The following is a 19,234-nucleotide window of genomic DNA, read 5'->3' as shown; positions in this document are numbered from 1 at the left end:
AGACAACAACAGTCATGACAAAGACAGCAAACATGTGCAGCTGTGTCAGGGAATCAACTCGCTCACGCCGTGGCAATGCCGGATTCAAGGCAAAGTCCTTCCGAGAAATGGGAGTAAAATTGCTATAAAGTAATCAGGTAATAATAATAAGTACAATTACGTTATCATAATGATAATTGTGTAGCGTTTATCACAAACAGCACTACAAAGCGCTTTCAATATTACTAACAGGAAGGCATGAGGAAAATAAGAGGGGGGAAAAAACGATCTGAAACTATCAATTATTTTTTTTAAAAATGACAAAACTGAGGATTTTCTGATCTTAAAAACCGATTTTACACTGAAGAATCAAGCAGCAGCAACAAAAGCACACGTCACTTTTGTACATTCTGGGTTAAAAATCTGTGATAAAACCAAAAAAATATTAACTTCAGAAATACCAGCTATGGAGATAAATAGATGTCGATATTATTGTTTACCACTAGGGGGCGCTGTGAACAAACTGCTCAAAGTTTCTCCCGCAGGCTCTGAAGACATGAGAGTTACTTAGTTTGATTCTCAAATGACACAGACTTTTGAGCGGGTTTGGTGGGGAAATGGGAAAACTCATTTCGACGTCGTCACTCATTCTGTGTTTGTTTATTTTATTTTATTTTATTTATTTATTAGAAAGTCGCACATGGCAGGAAGAAGGAAACCGTCTCTGTCAGCGGTGGAACTGTGACCGCAGTGTTGTTGTGGCGTCAGAGGCCCGGTGGTGTGTCAACTCTCTCCTTCGCTGCTTCAAACTTGGCACTTGCGCGATGTTTGGCGTGTCCAGTGTTTACCATCCGTTTGCTTGACAGGGAACAAGCAGTCACGGTGAGCCACGCCTACTGTCCATGTGCTCCATCTCCCAATCTCTCCATCCCTCTGCACCACACGCTCTCTGTTTTGCATAAAATGTGTATCAGTAGGGCAGCGCTCTCCCCGGCACATGCAGGGCGCACATGTAGCGCGGCTTTGCTGAACACACACACACACACACACACACACACACACACACACACACACCACGGTCGGATAAGCGCGTCAAGCTCCCCTAAGTCTCAGAGCCCCGCCAATGAAAAAGGCACAAAAGCGTGAAGGAGAGAGAGAGGAGGGAGAGAGAGAGAGGAGAGACAGAGAGAAAGATCTCTGCGAGGCACGGAGAGTCTGAGAGTGAGCCAAATCCCACACAAACAAACACACACATATACACGCACACACACACACACACACACACACACACAAGTTGGAGCAGTGGAAAGGCGGTCACATTTTCTACTCACCTGCAAACGTGATTGATGTGGGTGTTTGTATCAGTGGGTGTGTGTGTCATGTCTGACACGTACGGATATGCTGACTCTACTTTCTTGGAATACACGAGAATCTGTTAATCCTAACTCGTGCAGCATCACACGCGGTCGCGAGCCCCGGCGCAGGATCCAGAGCGCAGCAGGCGTCCAGGTGTCCTCTGGGGGACCAGTCAGTCTGTCCTACCTTCGTCAGAGCGGAACCCGAGCGCAGGCACAGACGCCGCTCTCAGAAGCAACTTTACGCGCGTTGGACTCCTTTCCAGCACCGCTTCCCGTGTTTCCACTGCATGGAGCAGGTGCTTCACGCACAGCTTTCTCCTGAACTTTTCACCTATTTTCAAAAGACATTCGCTTCAGTCTAGAGATTTCCACGGACGTCCATCTTCAAGTCAAGTCAGCAGCAGCATCAGGAGACATGGACAACAGCCCCGGCGGAGGTAAGAATTAACGGATCCGTGCTACGTTTGAACATCTGCAGCATTTACGTTGATTACGACAGGAGAGTCTGAGCTGATGCGTTTTCACGCACCAAAAGATGCCAGGCAACTTTGATCAACACTAAAGTTTAATTTCATTTAAACTGAGCCACGCTTCCGCTGATGGAACATAATTTCGATTTTTTTTTTCTCAGTTGTTGTGAAAAGTGTTTAAATGATGTGTGCTGTATCTCAGTGTGTGACTTCACACCAGCTGCGTTTGTAAGTGCTGGAAACATCACTTTTGCAACACCTAATGCTGAGAAATTGGTGTTGACAGGTCAGTTCATGAGTTCAGGTGATTTGTTTTCACGCAAACTTGCATTTAAATAAAAAACAAAACTAAAACAAAAAGTGCAGCTCTGCGCTCTGATACCAAAGTGCAGTTTTCCTGATAGCGAACTGGAAGAGAGCCATGGCTACTTCCTGGTTATCTCCATGAAAACAAAATCACGTGGAGCAACAGCAACACGGGCTGCAACGCCACAGTTGTTATTGCCAGCTCTACGCCAGGACAGTGAAGGCATCACCTCGGCACTATCACATCAAATGTGACGCACACGCGGGCGTTTTTTGTTGTTGTTTTTTGCCCCGCAGAGAACATCTGCAGCATAAAAGTTAACCGAAGGACCTTCCGTCCCTTAAGCGGCATTAGGCAGCTCCCTCCCGAGGTCAGCCAAGGTGCACATGTCGCCCGCTTCCTCTTCCTAATTGACGGTGAATCATTTACAACAGTCACGTTCCAGCACAGGTGAGCGGCGCCGCGGGAGCGCCGGCAACACACGGCGGCTGTAGGACGACTCACCCGGTTACGACTTCCTGTTTCTGTTGACCGAGTGGGACGGTGTTGGTGACTGACAGGTCACATGCAGTAGGTGTAGTATTAGGTGTCCAAGCACTGTACGGTTTATTACTTTACTGATGTTTTTGGAAGCTGGAGTGTTTTTGTTTTGGACTTTATCTCATTTCACCTGAATCCAAATCACTGTTTGCCTGCTGGCAAGTGTGTCACGAGGTTTTTTGATAAGGTCCCAGTTCACTGATCCGATGGTTTCCCGTGGGGTGACTGGAATTAAACATGGCGCGATTCAGCTCGTGTGCTCAGAGGAGTGATGGGTCACCCAAGCTCGGCCACATCCTCCCAAAGTGGCAAGAGAGAGAGAGAAGGGGGTCAGGAGGACCTTACAGATAGTTGATACACCCCCCATCTCACTTGAGTAGAGGTGTGTGTGTGTGAGAGAGAGAGAGACACGAGCGTGCATGTCATGGCTAAAAACAGGCTAAAAAGAACCCCACAAACATAAATGAGCTTTATGAAGTTCTAACAATACCCATGTGATTTCCCCCAGCTCATCTAAGTAGATTTAATATCTGGCCGTTTAAAAATGTCCCCACTATGAACAATTATGAGAAATGCAAGCGAGCCAATCAGTGCTCTCCTCAAACAACCTTGACCTCAGGGATCAGCTGGTCTGAGGTCAAGTGTGATAAATATTCAGTCTCTCACACAAATCACACGTGTAGCATGTAAAGAGGGCAGTCAGCTGACTCCCCTCACCTTCCCTCCACTGACAGCATGTCCTCCTGACACCCCCCCCCCTCCCGCGCGCGCGCACACACACACACACACACGCACACCCTGCTGGAAGTTCTCTTCCTTATTCTTGACATGTTGGAAAGAGGCAGAGCTCCCGCCTGCTCCACACCTCATCATCACCTTATTTCCTGGGTGAGGAGCCACGTTGCTCACAACCAGGTCTAACCCGCGAGTGGACGTGCCCACGGACTGGAAGTTGATCAAAACCCAGCTGATCATAAGCCACGCTGCTCGTTAGTGTTATTAATAATCATGTGGTGAAAATGAATGAGCGTTGGGAGGAACGAGCCTTTCAACCAGAAACATGTCTGGTTATGAGGCGGAATCAGAGCTGAGTGATGGAAGGAACTTCCAGCTGCAGCTGAGATCGAGCCTCCTGTTCCAGCAGGACACAAACTGGGCTGCTGCTCTTCGGTGATTACTGGGGAGTTTCATGCGCATAACTGTGGGTCTGGCCGAGCCTCTGCTGGCGTACAGGGCAGCAGCCGCGGCCGTGGCTGATGCTGCTGCAGCCTGGCTGACCGCGCCGGACCACCCCGCCGGCTAACACGCTGCTCTATTTCATTTGGCACGGTAATTCTTCGCCCCTGGCGGCTGTCGGAGCTGTGGCTCCTCGCTGGAGCCGCAGCTTCATGTCTTCCTTGTGAAATCGTCAAGAACCTCCTCACGTGGCCTCCCTTGCAGAGCCGCGTGCGACGCGTGAGATCCCCGGGCCCTCCTCCCGCCTCCCTGCCGCGTCCGCGCTCTCACGGACGCTTCTGTGTTGGTGGCGCCTGCGGTGATGATGGCGAGGGAGAGCTTGGTCAGTGGGTCAGCGATTCCGTGCTTTGACTGTTTTTTTTCTCACTCGTCACGTTTTCCCGCCTCATGCGCCTTTTACTGGAGCTTAAAGCGGTTCTGCTTCCCTTTTTACTTTTACTTCTTTTTTTTTTTTCCTCGTTTGAGTCACAGGGCTCAGTAGCCGGTTGACTCGATTGTGCCTCTGCAGCATCTGTGCGTTTCAGGGCGCGTGCGCGCGCGTATACACACACACACATCCGATTAGGGTGTGAATCAGCTGTAACGTGACTCTGCTTTTAAACCAAACCCCTCCTGCCGGAGGGATGCTGGCATACATATCACATAAAAACACCTAGCGGCTGCTGATGCTGATTAAGGCGCTTGAGCCCCCCCCCAACACAGTTTTTCGGCCGGTGACACCTCCAGGGGCGGCTCCAGCCGTGTGTAGCTGGGGTGGCCCCAGTCTGCTGTTCCCAAGCAGGTCACTTCTCTGCGCTAACAACTAAAACGTGACTTCACGGCTAAGCATTCATATGAATATCGATCGCACATTTAATATTTCTCAGAACCAGTCGAGCATGTAAACATTCACCATAGCAAATACATAAGGCTTCGTTTGCGAATGTTAAGGCCACACAAAATGTATGAACCCACCCCCGGTGTCTATCGTTAGCCCAAAGTATCTCATCTGAGTGACGCAGTGCACCAGGTAGCACACGGCGGGTCAGCCTGGTGCCTCAAATGTCAGGATTTGATGGTCATCAGGGGAAGTTCTCCAACAAGGTCAAGTTAACAAAATGATCACATCTGACTTTGTCTATCAGTATTAACCAGAGCAAGAGCCTCCCAGACATGCTCCCCATGTACCATCGCCCCGTGTGTGTGTGTGTGTGTGTGGACTCACTTTGAATGTCTCGTACCTCAAAGAGAGGACTTCCTGTGACTGTGCCAACATTCTTAACTAAAAATAAATTACTTGCTTTAATGCACAACTAATCTGTGAATGACGACATCGAACCTCAGAACCACATCGCAGTACAGGAGGAAGTCAAGCAAGTCAGACTCCACTCTGCACAACGTTGTTGGCACAAAGACACAACTAACAGCAAGCTGGTACCCTTATGAATGAGTATGAGCTTCAAATACTCGAGACGTCCATCAAATACGACCGCGAACAACAATTCCTCCTATCACAATGGCAAAACTGAATGTCTCATACATCGATAAAAGCCTAGATTCACACATGACCGTGACGATAAAGTCACAGAAAAAGAGAGCCAAGTGGCAGAAAGTTCACTCGACTCCATAAATCATGTTTTCTGGGCTTCTCATGTTTTATTAAGTAAAGCCAAGCTCCCGCTGGCTACTTCACACCCTGAATGCTCCACATTTTTGTGCCGATTATAAAGGAACAGCATAGACGTTGATGTTTAATGATGCAACATTGGGATTTGGAGACGATATCACACCCCCACACGGATGCCAGTGAGAAGAGCAGCACAAGTGGCGTGTGCGGGAGTAAAATGATGTAATTAACAGGTATTCCTATCACTAAAGGAGTAGCTGAGATCTCAAATCACCAGCACCTGCACAGCAAATGAAAAGGGGGAGACAAAGAGAGAGAGAGAGAGAGAGAGAGAGAGAGAGAGAGAGAGAGAAAATCATCCTGGGAAATCAAAGCAGCCTGAATGTTTCATGGGTAAATCAAATTTCACTTTAGAAAACGCCAACTGGTGCATGGTGTGGCTGTGTAAGGACAGAACTAGTGGACTGGAGAAAGTGAAAAAAAAATCCCCATCACATCCCCACTTCAGGGAGGGAGGGAGCAGGAATTACCGTGCCTCCCTCACATGGACACAGCAGTCATAAAACATCGGACAGCGATAGCTTCCAGATCATATTGAGGTTGTTCTGTATGATAGCCGTCAACACTGATAAGCCAGTTCCTCCTGATAATTGCACGAGCCAGAGGTGGTGTTTGATGCTGCATCAGTTTTGGAGAGATGCTTGAGGCAAGTTCCTGTGGAATTGACCTACTTACCCAAGTCTGAGTTAATGAAGTCTGTTGCAAACATCAGAGTGGTGCTGAAATTTGCCCACAGTTGCAGAAAATACTTTTTTTTTTATTAGCTATAGCCCACCTGATTTCATGTAGTAGTACATACCTATCTGCTCTCAGTGGTGGTTGTTTTGAGGGCAGGCACCGTTACCTTGAGTGCACCTCTCCATGTGAAACTTAAAGTAAGAGATAAAGGTCAAGAGAGGAAGAGCGAAGTGCGCCGGAGCCTGTGAACTGCTCACGTTTCTCTGCCTGACTCCAGTCACAGGCAGATTAGCGCTTGCACGGGTGAGCTTAAGACTGGCATTGAAGCCTGATTGTCTCTCCAATTAATGCTGTCTGCAGTGACCTAAATTTTTACTGTCGTGCCGAGAGACCGTGTGCATGTCAATCCTGTTAGCTTGCATGGGAAATCCCTGAGAACATGCAAAGGAACCTTGAGGAAACCCTGTGAAGTTTGTTCGATGCAATGACCTGCGAGATGAGATGAAGCAGCAGTCGCACTCTTGTGTCGTGATGGTCAAAGTTGAACTAGTAGATAACTAAGCATCACTATTTTACAAGGTGAAGATGTTCGGATGTTCGCAAATGGAGCACATTTTACATCAGTTGTAAAATATATATATATATATATATATATATACACACACACATATATATACATATATATGTATGTATATATATGTATGTATATATATATACATATATATATACATATATACACACACATATATGTATATATGTATGTATATATATGTGTGTGTATATATACATATATACACACACATATATATACATACATATATACATATATATACACACACATATATATACATATATATGTATGTATATATATGTATGTATATATATACATATATATATACATATATACACACACATATATATACATACATATATACATATATATACACACACATATATATACATACATATACATACATATATATACACATACATATATATACATATATATTGATCTAAGATGATGGAATAGTTCGCTATCATATCACCAACTGTCCTCACATGCACTAGAAACTTGTATTAATACTTAAGACTTCTAGCATTTTTTTCCTTTAACAGTAGAGAAAAATGGTCACGCAGTCTGTCCAGCCCACAGGCCTCCAATGACAGTCGAAGCAAATGATTTTTACATGTGGTCAAAATGAACCAAAAACAAGCTTTTGTGTCAAATAGAAGGCTGAATGGAGTGCAGAGCTTCTGGTGGGTCTCTGACGCTCCTGGCACAGGCAGGTGATAGTGGTGGTATCTGCCCCTCACTGGCTGAGAGCAGACTGTAAAGCAAGATTGTTAATTTACAGTGTTTACAGCACTGTGGCTCTGGAGGTCATTCATAAACATTTAGTGTACATGTGAGTCTTCAGGTGGACATGCAATGTGTTTGAGTGGAGCAGGGGAGAGGGGGAGGGGGAGGGGCCAGTCTGCATGTAAGCTCAGGAAGAGGTGAGGTTCAGGCCCGCTTCTGCTGGATGAGTCTGAGGCTCTGGCATGAGTCAACAAATCCAGCAACACGTGCTGGTTGAGGGATTATCAGAACATTTGAGCTAAACAAATACCTAGTGCAGCAAAGGGCAACACAGCCACACGGGGACAGGCCTGCTGCTGCTGCTGCATGATTTATACCGGCCTGAGCTGTTAACCCCTGCACCTGCATGACGTTTGCAGGGTGGAAGGTGCTTGTGTGTTGGAAAGTTTGGATATGTGCCTGTGGAGTGGGGATGGACGCGAGCTCCAGGTCGATGAGCTGAGTTCTGGGCTCCAGTGCGCTGGTCTACTGTACGCAGCAGCGTTATTCCTACAGTCCTCACTGTTGCACAGGCTTCCCCTTTGCAAAAAACGTGACTCACATTCTGTTGGTGGCGCATAAACAGCGGTGGACGGTGCCACCTCTCGCCTGGAGAGCTCCCCAAGCCATCCATCCATCTCTCCATCCCGTCAGTCAGCGTGTGTTTATAAACACAGATCTGACTTCAGTTTGTTGTGTAGTTCAACACGAGACTGCGGATTTGTTTCGGGCAGAAACCGTGTCAGGAGTCCATGCATGTGAGGCGGCGGTCAGGTGTCGTGCTGTTCGCTGGCGCTGGGCATGGTGCCAGGGGAGCGAGCGGAGCGAGGCTATTATTGGAGCGGAGGAGGCAGCAGACCCCGCAGACACGTGAGGCCGTGTCTCAGCTCATCCACAACGCATGACTAGGAGTGGAGGGGTGGAGGGGGGTGGAAGGGGAGGGGGAGTGGGGGGCGTGGAAGCGAAAGTGAAGATACAACCACGGCTGAACGACAAAAAAAAAAACCATTCCACATATTTGCGATTCAAAATTCTGCATTGGCACGAAGTTTGAAATGTGTACGAAAGAAGAGGCGCTCGTCTGCCGGCCGGGGAAGTCTTGCCTGCTCTGTTGCTGTGCTACCAGCTGTATTTTTAGCGCCCACTTTATCAGCTTGAGCGCGCCATTACGCTCAGGATGAGGCAACGACGCTGCACATTCTCCGAGCGGCTCCGCTCTGCTGCCCAGGGGTTGTGCAACATTACATCACGTCACAAGAGCTGAAGGATTTCTAAGGAAATGAGACTGACTGGCTGAACTTCCAACAGTCCAGAGACGTGGCATGCAAAAAATGTCTTATCAGTATTTTTAAAAGATTTTCAACACAGTAAGAAATATTTCAGTATGCAGTTGGGAAATATTGTTGAATATTTTACGTGACTTAAGAGGACCCCTGCTCCTTTAACACTGAACTTAGTCCCCCTGCCGTCCTCTTGTAGACTACAAAAATTATAAAATCACTTCTTGCAAAAGTACTGATGAAAGCACAATTAAAAAAAAAAAAAGTGTGGCTAAACATCCAACAGGATCCCTTCTAGCTGTACATCGCCACTGGCTAAAGGTGATTAAAACCAAGCCAGAGGCAACCCCCCCCCCCCCCCCCCATCAGTTCAGCAACAAACACTGAAACTGAAAAAAACAAAATTGAACACAGAACATAAGATAAGGTGCACCCCCACCCCAGTCAAAATGACAACGTCCACCTCTGTCTAATTTTTTTAGTGTGAGCACTGTTACTAATTCTGTCTGTGTTTGGCAGAAGACAACTGCATAGTTTGTTGTTGTCCTTCCCCGGAAACTAACAGGAAGTGGAATTTTATTGTTACGGGTTTGGTTGTTTTATGGTTGCCACTTAGCTGGCTCAACATGTGAATACATCCCACGCCCTCCCTAGAATTGAATTAATTGTAGAAGTAATGTGTGACTGCAGACTAAACATAGCCACTAGAATGTCAGAACGATGATTTATAAGCTTGAGCTAACATGTCAACCACCTCTCCTCTATCAGCAGGAGGTGGAGGAGTCATCCTGTATGCGGGCTCCTCTGGAAGCGCCAGCCCCAGCCCAGGAAGCCCCTCCAGTGGCTACCAGACACAGTCACCTTCCTCACACTCCCAGCCCTCATCTCCAGAGGAGGTTACCTTCACAGAGATTGGGGCGCTGAAACAGAGGGGGGCCGGTTGCACCACCCCTTCCTCCAAGCTGGTGTTCCAGTTCCCAGAGGTCTACAGTGGCCCCTCTGCAGCAGCCACGCCTCAGCATACCTATGCACACCCCATTGCAGGGAAGAGGCCATGCGGGTTTGCAGGAACTTTCTCCAGTAAGTCTCACATTGCTGTCAATAACTGTCTGAAGACGGATCAGTTGCCTCAGGTGTTTGCAGGACTCATATGACTGACTGTGTTCCCTTGCTCAGAAACTGGTGGAATGGTTCTCCTGTGCAAGGTTTGCGGGGACATCGCATCTGGTTTCCACTACGGAGTCCATGCATGCGAAGGCTGCAAGGTAAACCCCCTCTCAAAGAAACAGCACAGAAGAAGCCCACTGCTGTTCTCTGTTTGTGCACCTGTGTCACGTGAGCTTTTATTTTTATTTCAGGGTTTTTTCCGCCGCAGCATCCAACAGAACATCAATTACAAGATGTGTGTCAAGAACGAGAACTGTCTCATCATGCGCATGAACCGCAATCGGTGCCAGCACTGCCGCTTCAAGAAATGCCTCTCAGTCGGCATGTCAAGAGATGGTGAGACTTCCTGACACATTTTAATGAGAGAGCCCCTCATGCAGTTGTGACAGAATGCCAGTGGTGCTCTGATTAGCCAAAGCAGCAGGGACACGGGCAGCCGCGATGAGGCAGTGAGCTGATATGTAGGTCTTTGTGAAAAATGTAATGCGGAAAGTCTTTTGAGGTCATCGTGCCAGTAGTTCAGTCACTGATTCCATCAGCAGACCTGCACCTGCTTCGCCCCTCTTCTGTATCATTGCGCTGCCAAAGAATACCATCTGGACTCGTTCTGAGTGTCTTTCTCCTGCCCTTTGCTGTATCCTCCAACAACACTGTCTCCACTTCACCCGCCCCCTCCCCACCCCCCCTCAATGTTCCCTCCATGTTCCCTCAGCTCTCTTACATCTCCCCCTCAGACAGTGATTTATGAGAAGAGGAGCCTTGAAGTCCCTGAAGCTATCTATCATTTGGGAAACTGCAGCAAACACAGGAATTATTTTGGGAAATTGGAACGGGGTCAACTTGATTACTTTGCGTATGCCCATAAAACAGCAATTAATGAGGGACAGGGCAACAATTAAGCAAGGGAAGCAGAAAACAGCCACTCGTCATGACAGGACTTATCAGACATGACGCTTACATTATCCCATTTTAGCTCTGATGGCGAAACACTGATTGATCACCTATCATTGCAGGTTAAGACACCAACTTGGCTGACCTAGAAAAACAATACAGAACAGGGCTCCTACATCGTGACCTACTTGTTGTAGTTTGCCTGCCTTCTTCCTCTCGGTATGGTTTCTGCTTATCTCCACCCTCCAGTACCCTGCATTGCCTGATCTAGTAAAGAGGTTAGCATATTTCAGCTTGTGCTTGACACTTCTGGTGCACGGAGAAAATAGGTTGGCAAAATCAGTACCCAATAAGAGTGCAAACAGTTGGGCCGACCCGTTTTGAGGGGAGATTTTCGTAAGATTTGAGGACCACAACCTAGAAACCCAATTTTGCTTTGTTTCAACCATTACAAACAGGAAACCAAATGAAACTGCCTCTAGCCCACAATAAATAGCACACCCTGGATTCACAGCAGGCGGGTGCCAGCCTCTGCAGTATAGACAAATATAAGTCGGCTGACATCATGACACACTTTTCTTCCTCTAACTAGCATCAGTTTCAGCACATTAATCCACTTTTTTTTCTGATTCGGCACGATGAAAGATATTCATCCTTTTTCACTTCATTGCTTCGGGAAGAGGAAAAAATAGCCACTTAGCTTGGCATAATATCTGTCTGTTCTTATAGAAACTGATTATGTTTATCTTAGCCTTGCTGGATAATTACATTGAAACGCTTGATCTTACATGTCAGGCATCCACTGTCTGATTTTTCAACTCCTTGAAGATGCAGTTGTTAAAACTAGTTTGCCTTATCTAACCCCACCTTACACACACACACACTCACTCACACACACACACTCACACACACTCTTTTTGCCACGTATCACCACCCTTCATGTCAGTCCTCGTCATGTTCTCACTATCCTCTCCATCCCTTCTAGCCCACCTCCCTCATCCGTCTTCTGCTCATGATCTTAGTGCCAGTGACATCACGCTCACGTTGCCCCACTGCCCTACTTACAAGTGGAGGGAGGGAGAGGGAGAGGAAGGAGACAGTGGTGGATGGAGGAGAGGATGAGGCAGATGGTAGCAGGGGTCTATAAATAGCCTCTCCAGCTGATGGTTACTGTGGGAAAGAGAATGGAAGGGGAGGGGGGGTGTGAGAGAGGACAGGGAAGTTTTCCTCTCACAACATACATGATCCTCCTTGAAACTCGTCATACTTTGTTAAGGTTGTGTAATCAGATTAACGGTGTTTATCACTTGTCACTTTTGTGTGCTGGCATCTTTATAACTTTTGTAACTCAATTGAGAGGGAATTTCTTCCCAGCAAAAAAAGCTCCAGTCTCGTTACGAAGAAAACTGGAAAAACGCTCCTGCGCTTTTCCAGTTGTCACAGTGACTGCATGCTGATCTTTTCCTCTTGTGCTTTTCATAGCGGTGCGTTTTGGCCGCATCCCTAAGAGAGAGAAGCAGCGACTTCTGGATGAGATGCAGAGCTACATGAACAGCCTCAATGAGTCGGCTACCATGGACATGGACGCGTCTTCAGTGCGGGACACACCCCCCAGCCCAGTAGATGGCAATTCAAAGGAGGCCATCGGAGCCATCTCCAGAGCCTACCGTGACATCTTCACTGGCAGCAGCCAGGAAAGAGCCGCCAAGAGGGCAAACATCAGCACCACCGCCACCGCCACCGCCACCGCCAACAACAACAACAACACATCTCCGTTTTCTCAGGATGCCAGTTTTCCCCAGGTCTCATCTCAACCGAACGCTTCCCAGAGTTACCAGTCTTGTCCAGTTGCCCAAAATGACAATCAACCGACATTCTACAATGTGGACAACAATCGCTATGCCTACATAGTGACAACAAATCAGAATCATGCCCAGTCCAACAGTGCGACCACTCACAGATTCAGCTCTGCCAATCACAACAGTTTATGCAATACAGGAAGTGGACCATATCAGCCCTCCTGCCCATGGAAACTAGCTCCCGGAGCTAAAGTACTGGTGAGTGCAGGAAACCCAATAAATTAATAAATTATAAATTAATAAAATTAATTAATTAATTAATTAATTACTGCGATGTGTCTCATTTGACAAAATCATATTCTGATTTTTTTTTCTTTTTTCTCTTGAAGGCCTGCCCTCTCAATGCATGCCCTGTATCAGGGGCCGAGCGCTCGAGTCAGGAGATATGGGAGTCCTTTTCTCAGTGCTTCACTCCTGCTGTTAAGGAAGTGGTGGAGTTTGCCAAGGGCATCCCAGGATTTCAGGAGCTTAGCCAGCAGGACCAGGTCATGCTGCTTAAATCAGGCACTTTTCAGGTAATGAACATTCCAAATAACCTCCACATTTTTCCACTGATGCAAAATAAAGGATGAGTTGTTATAAAAATATGTCCCAAACTGTTTTTTTTCCACCTCATTACTTGTGTGTTCAGGTTCTGATGGTGAGATTCTGTACCTTATTCAATGCTGAGGAGCGTACGGTGACCTTCCTGAATGGCCAGACTTACCCCCTGTCCACCCTGCGGGCTCTGGGCATGGGCTCCCTGCTGGATGCAATGTTTGAGTTCAGCGAGAAGTTGGGCTCCCTGGGCCTACAACCTGATGAGATGGCCCTCTTCATGGCTGTGGTGCTGGTCTCTGCAGGTAAGAAACCCTCATCCAGCAGCAACATCTGCAGAAGAGTGACACAGAGAGTGCGAACCAATAAATGTGTTGAACTGTGACATCCGCTTGCTCCTCAGACCGTTCTGGCATCTCAGACATGCAGGCTGTGGAGCAGCTCCAGGAGGGTCTCATTCGGGCCCTGCGGTCACTGATCACTCGCCGTCGTCCAGACGACTCCACCCTCTTCCCCAAACTGCTCCTGCGACTCCCAGACCTCCGCACCCTCAACAATCTGCACTCTGACAAGCTACTGGCCTTTCGCATCGACCCTTGAGCGGGCAGCTTGTTCACGGGCCGCAGAAAGTTGATTTCACAGAGATATGTACAGATATTACACACGCAGATATTATCTTCCAGGGGTGGGACTTTCTTGAACACTGAGGATCAAGGAATTGTGCAATTTGAACTGTGTCCAGTGGTGAACATATTTTTGATTCACTATTGATCTTTATGCAACGTTTTGGGACGAATTCACATGCATACAAACTCATGTGTACACATAACACCTCTTGAGAGACATTGTTCCAGTTATAACACATGAATCATTGTGTAAAGTTACTATTACGCTCTTGGATAAATCATTGTGCACTTGCTCATTATATTCAGTGTACTTAAGAATAAAAACCAGTTCACTTCTGTTTATTCCTTAAGTGGTAAAGTATCAACAGGCCGTCACTATGCAGCAACTGAAAGACAGATGTCGTAGATCCAAACTGTTTTTTAGCTTGGGGACCATTAGTGATGACTGTCTGTGTTTAAGGGAAAGGGACTCTGTATATATTATGAAGTGTATCACTGTTTCACAAACCCTCTTCATAAGTGCTGGAATGAGACCATTATTTTAATTTGTCACCTGTACACGATGTTACGTTTGTCTAAACTTCCAGAATCATCCGACACACGTTGGGTTTAAATATGCTAACTTGATAAGTCAAAGGCATTTTATATTCTTTCAGCAAAACATTGTGTCTGTGTCACTCACCATATCTGGAGTGACGGAGGTGCTCCGTGCATGTTGGGCTTTGTAGTTCATTGGTTCTTTTTTGTTTCTGTAAATATTATGTTATCCTGGTGTCTATGTAATAATGACTGAGCTGATATGACTGATCGCACAGAAGAGTCTGGTGGAAAGAAGAATGTACTGCTGACCTTCCTGTATGAGGTGGGGGTGTGGCCACGCCAAGGGGGCTTTGCTCAGGAGCAAAGAGAGGGGCTTCTCAGACGGTTTAGACTCACTGCCTGCTCTCAGATGATGTAACCAACCAGCATAATCCCTGGAATCACCAGCGCTCACTCCTCACGCGCCCTTCCTCTGCCCCCAATGTTTGTCATACAAACAAAAGAGATATTTTTGGGTGAGAGATCTTCTTTGATTGGTCCTCTCACTGTTTGCTTGTTTGATTATGGCTGATTGAGCACATCTTGTACATTTTGTAAATTGTTCTTCTTTAATAGAAACGATATAATGACATAAAGTTCAAATTGTGTATCAATCTGCTCGTGTGTTGCTCATTTTTGTTTTGCCAGAAATTAGATAAATACATGGACCGGATATGAGAAAGGCACTCACACCTGAATACAGTTAAATGTGCCATGAGACAAGTTTGTGGCACCCTGTCTTCAGCTGAATGTGTGTGTTTGAGTCAGTCGACGTTGCCCTCGTGACTTGGATGGAGCAAAAAAAAAAAAAAACCATTTAAATTGGTATTTTTTTCTATTTAATTCAACGGCACATAAGAAAGAACACTTACAATGACATACAAATAAAAACTAAGTATGCAGGAGAAGGTCAAAGCCAACAAGCCTATCAAGGGTCTCCGTGTGTACAGATGATCCCGTAATAAAATCATACATGAATAAGAAAAATAGTTTAACCACACAAAAACGACTAGTTGCGTATTTATGGAGTATCTTAAAGAAAATCTGTTTGGGGTTTTTAACGAGGGGGGCGAGAGGAAAGAGGAAAGAAGCGAGTGAAACTGAAAATACAAATCCTTTCTTTTAAATTAAATCAGCTTTAAATCTTGTGTACCATTTTATAAACAAATCTGCAGCCTCATCACATGAAAAACTGATGCAATTTTCGGCTCATGAAACAGTGAGTCAGCCTGGAAACTTCCTTAGACTTAATTCATTTATATTATGTAGTTCAAAACGTGTACTGAAAACGTGGGGGGACTATTCCTACGAGTATTTTCTTTTTTTTCTTCCAGGAACAACTTACCTTACTTAAAATAACAAACTTAAGCTACAGCATCAGGACTCACATGTGAGACTTTCTCCTACTCCTGGAGACCAAAAACGCAGCAGGGGTGCCACCTAGCGGTGAACAGAGACATCCCGGATCCCGGAAGTGAATCATCTTGCTACCAAAACCACACTTGCGCCTAGTAAACTTTATCACGTTTTAATGTCATCACCTGGGATGTCGTGAAACTAATATGGAACCGCTGTCCGGCGGCTCGGTAAGACACGTTATGATACAAGTAAGACAGGAAAACCAGAGGTGGAGTCGTGTTTCGAGTCAGTAGAGTTTACCTTAGTGGTCAGTTAGCTTGGATGCTAGCCTTAGCTAAACATCAATAGTTGCACAGTGTAGGTAATGGATGCAGCACGGGGTCATTTCAAGGCATGTCCAGTTCTAACTCTGAATGGCTGGGTGTACTTATTGACACAGATGTGATTAAACTATTACCCACAGACGAGCCCATCTGTGACCTGTTCGTCCTGTTTCTGGACTGTCGTCACTCCAGTTTTCCTACCTTTCTCTCCACAGGTGCTGAGAAATCGTAACAGACCAGCTGAAAGCGGCCCGGGACTCCCAGTTTGACCTCGAGTGGGTGTAGTTTATCACACCATGTTGGTGACAGCGTATTTCGCCATAATTCTCCTGCTTGCCCTGTGTGCTGGCCTGGAGTTTACAGCCCGCCGTCTGACGCCGCCTCAGCCAACCCCCACCGCTGTAGCCAACCCAGCCTTCCGACGCTTCCAGGGTGTCTTTCTCCGGGCGTATCTTTTAGCTCTGTGGGCAGACTGGCTCCAGGGTCCTTACCTCTACAAACTCTACCGCCACTATAGCTTCCTGGAATCCCAAATAGCCATCTTATATGTGTGTGGTTTGGCCTCCTGTGTTCTGTTTGCTCCTTTCTCAGGCTGGCTCCCTCAAGCCCTGGGCCGCAGACAGACATGCCTCCTCTTCTGCCTGTCCTATTCTGCTTGCTGTCTCACCAAGCTGTCCCGAGACTACTTTGTTCTGATTGTGGGTCGTGTGCTGGGTGGTCTGTCCACATCCCTGCTCTCCACCACGTTTGAATCCTGGTATGTGCACCGTCATGTTGATGTCCACGATTTTCCCAAGGATTGGATCCCCAGCACCTTCACCAAAGCTGCTACCTGGAACCATGGGCTGGCTGTGGGGGCCGGGCTGGTGGCCAACTTGCTGGCTGAGTGGCTCCACCTGGGGCCAGTGGCTCCCTTTCTTCTAGCTGTCCCCTGCTTGGTGTGCTGTGCCTGGGTGGTGCTGACTGAGTGGGGTAAGGAAGAGGCTGCAGGAGGCCCTGAAGGAGACAAGCAGGTGCTGCTCCAAGGCATTCAGAATGGAGGCGTGACCCCCTTGTCCACAAAGGCCCGGTTCTCACGTGGCTGCAACGATGGACTGCGGTGCTTGCTGTCAGACAGGAGGGTGATGCTCTTAGGTGGGGTGCAGGCTCTGTTTGAAAGTGTCCTCTACATCTTTGTTTTCCTGTGGACACCAGTGCTGGACCCTCATGGACCTCCTCTGGGGATAGTGTTTTCTTGCCTCATGGCTGCCAGCATGGCTGGCTCCCTGCTGTACCGCCTCGCCACCTCCACACGCTACCGTCTACAACCTGGCCACCTGCTCTGCTTGGCTGTGCTGATGGCGTTCTTCTCCTTCTTCATGCTGACCTTTTCCACTGCTGCCGGTCAGCCTCGACCTCACGAATCCTTTCTGGCCTTCCTGCTGCTGGAGCTGGCCTGTGGTCTCTACTTCCCTGCGGTCAGCTTCCTCCAGGGCAGGGTGATCCCAGAGGAGAAGCGGGCCGGTGTTCTGGCCTGGTTCCGACTGCCCCTGCACCTGCTGGCCTGCCTGGGGCTGCTGGCCCTCCACGGGGAGGTGTCAGGGACAGGCGGAGGGGAGGGTGGCAGCGGCACCAGACACATGTTTGGAGGCTGTGCTGTCATGATGCTGGCAGCTTTGATGGCAGTCGTGAGTCTGTTCACGCTGGGCCGAAACGACACGGACCTGAGACTGGAGGGAGCCAGAGGGGAGGGGGAGATGTTCTGAGGACATGAACCACAAATCCACTGTTGCTTGACTGGTTCCAGCTGTATCATCGTCTGTGCGTTCCACTGGAGTCGTCTGCATTCTGCCAAAAGCTTTAGCGAAGGAAATGTTAAAAAATGCTGTTAAAATTTAAACGAATTTCTATTTTTACTCGTGAACCTTGTTACATTTTTGTTTTGGGGGAAATACTTTCTTGTGTTGGTGTGTTTTTGGGATCAAATTTACCTTTTAAAAAAAATCTTTTTTTTTTTAATTGCCAGAAAATGTATCACAAATGTCCCAAACCTCCTTCCTTGTACAATGATGCTAGTATCTGGCCGTATCCTCACGGGGAGACGGTCCATGCTGATGCGCTCACAGCCGATCATGAGATTTAGCTGTCGGGCTCCCGTCATGGATCGGTTTGGAGGTTTCATGGAAAATTTAAAGGAGAGGACAGGAAGTTTACAGAGACCTTGGCTCATGTCTGAGGAACCCAGCTCATGACTCGCATGTAGACCAGTGTCTGAATGTCCATTATTGCAGTACTACTACTGCTACTACTACTATTACTACAACACATCAGAAATCTTTATTTCCAGAATCTGTTCAATTTATTGAAAAGAGGATTTTTATTATGTCAGTTCATCTTTCAGGGGGAATTCTGCAGCATCTCCATGATGTTTTCTTTATTTTGAAGGAACATTTATGTCTTTAAACTCTTCAATAAAGGTGCATATTGTCCACTGTTAATATTTGTGTCAAATGATATTAACCAGAAATGTATTTTTCCCATCTTTAGAATAGAATCAGGAGCGTTTCAGTTGGAACACTGATATAAAATCATAGAGGAAACGAACCATTCCAAGAAAAACAAACAAACACAAGCTTCAAGTCATTACAATTATTGAATGTTTGTCAGACATGTTAATTTATCATTTTTGGAGCTGCTTCTGATATTTTTTTCACCTTAATCACATAAAATGAATGTACAAAATATTGGATACAACTAAAACCCAGTTTAGTTGAGCAGCACCCAAAATGGCCATGAATGAAGGCACTTTCAAAAAGATAAACTGTAAAATGTTTAATCCTCGTGAAGCGAGGATTCACTGCAGCGCTGTTGTTACACTCTCAATGTGAAACCTCTCCGTATTTTGATGTTTTTGGTTGATCCGTGTTGTTTTACTTAACAAAAGTTGCCGATTTACATGTGGGATGATTCGTCCTCGTCGCTGCTGCAGACTGGTTCCAGATTTCTCTCTGGGCTTTTGAGCATCCACCCTCCCTATTTTTGCCGGCGGAGTGGTTCAGTC

General features: G+C 46.9%; 2 protein-coding genes and 1 long non-coding RNA gene across 4 annotated transcripts; 2 read left to right on the top strand and 1 right to left on the bottom strand.

The window, feature by feature from the left end:
* Positions 1 to 825: 825 nt before the first annotated feature.
* nr1d4a (nuclear receptor subfamily 1, group D, member 4a) lies at positions 826 to 15,098 on the top strand. Of its 2 annotated transcripts, XM_086214817.1 has the most exons (9): positions 826 to 861; positions 1,434 to 1,774; positions 9,622 to 9,933; positions 10,030 to 10,118; positions 10,212 to 10,356; positions 12,394 to 12,968; positions 13,100 to 13,285; positions 13,402 to 13,612; positions 13,711 to 15,098. In XM_086214817.1, the coding sequence occupies exons 2-9, from the start codon at positions 1,753 to 1,755 to the stop codon at positions 13,905 to 13,907; spliced, it is 1,737 nt and encodes a 578-aa protein (XP_086070943.1). In that variant the 5' UTR covers positions 826 to 861; positions 1,434 to 1,752; the 3' UTR covers positions 13,908 to 15,098. The 2 variants fall into 2 exon arrangements, with proteins under 2 accessions (XP_086070943.1, XP_086070944.1); XM_086214818.1 differs by lacking the exon at positions 826 to 861 and having other exon boundaries at positions 924 to 1,774; positions 9,625 to 9,933.
* On the bottom strand, positions 5,219 to 16,837 carry LOC147256638 (uncharacterized). Its single transcript, XR_015117938.1, has 3 exons — positions 16,396 to 16,837; positions 13,477 to 13,640; positions 5,219 to 5,776 (listed from the first exon to the last, which is right to left on the bottom strand). It is a non-coding gene; the product is annotated as an uncharacterized LOC147256638 (long non-coding RNA).
* Positions 15,951 to 18,671, top strand: slc61a1 (solute carrier family 61 member 1). Its single transcript, XM_086214824.1, has 2 exons — positions 15,951 to 16,098; positions 16,410 to 18,671. The coding sequence occupies exon 2, from the start codon at positions 16,491 to 16,493 to the stop codon at positions 17,937 to 17,939; it is 1,449 nt and encodes a 482-aa protein (XP_086070950.1). The 5' UTR covers positions 15,951 to 16,098; positions 16,410 to 16,490; the 3' UTR covers positions 17,940 to 18,671.
* The last annotated feature ends 563 nt before the right edge of the window (positions 18,672 to 19,234 follow it).

The sequence above is a fragment of the Aulostomus chinensis genome, chromosome 9 (assembly GCF_037954235.1).
Source record: "Aulostomus chinensis isolate RoL2024-O1b breed Wild chromosome 9, RoL_Achi_v1.0, whole genome shotgun sequence".
NCBI lineage: Eukaryota > Metazoa > Chordata > Actinopteri > Syngnathiformes > Aulostomidae > Aulostomus > Aulostomus chinensis.
The sequence above is the reverse complement of the archived record's forward strand: the minus strand, read 5'-3'. Positions and strand labels throughout refer to the sequence as shown.

Bases quoted from the DNA above. Each gene is read 5' to 3' on its own strand.
- nr1d4a (XM_086214817.1), top strand. From the start codon at position 1,753: ATGGACAACAGCCCCGGCGGAG. The intron at 10,119-10,211 runs GTAAACCCCCTC...TTTTTATTTCAG, and splicing joins ATGCATGCGAAGGCTGCAAG to GGTTTTTTCCGCCGCAGCAT. The intron at 13,286-13,401 runs GTAATGAACATT...TTGTGTGTTCAG, and splicing joins TTAAATCAGGCACTTTTCAG to GTTCTGATGGTGAGATTCTG.
- slc61a1 (XM_086214824.1), top strand. From the start codon at position 16,491: ATGTTGGTGACAGCGTATTTCGCCATAATTCTCCTGCTTGCCCTGTGT.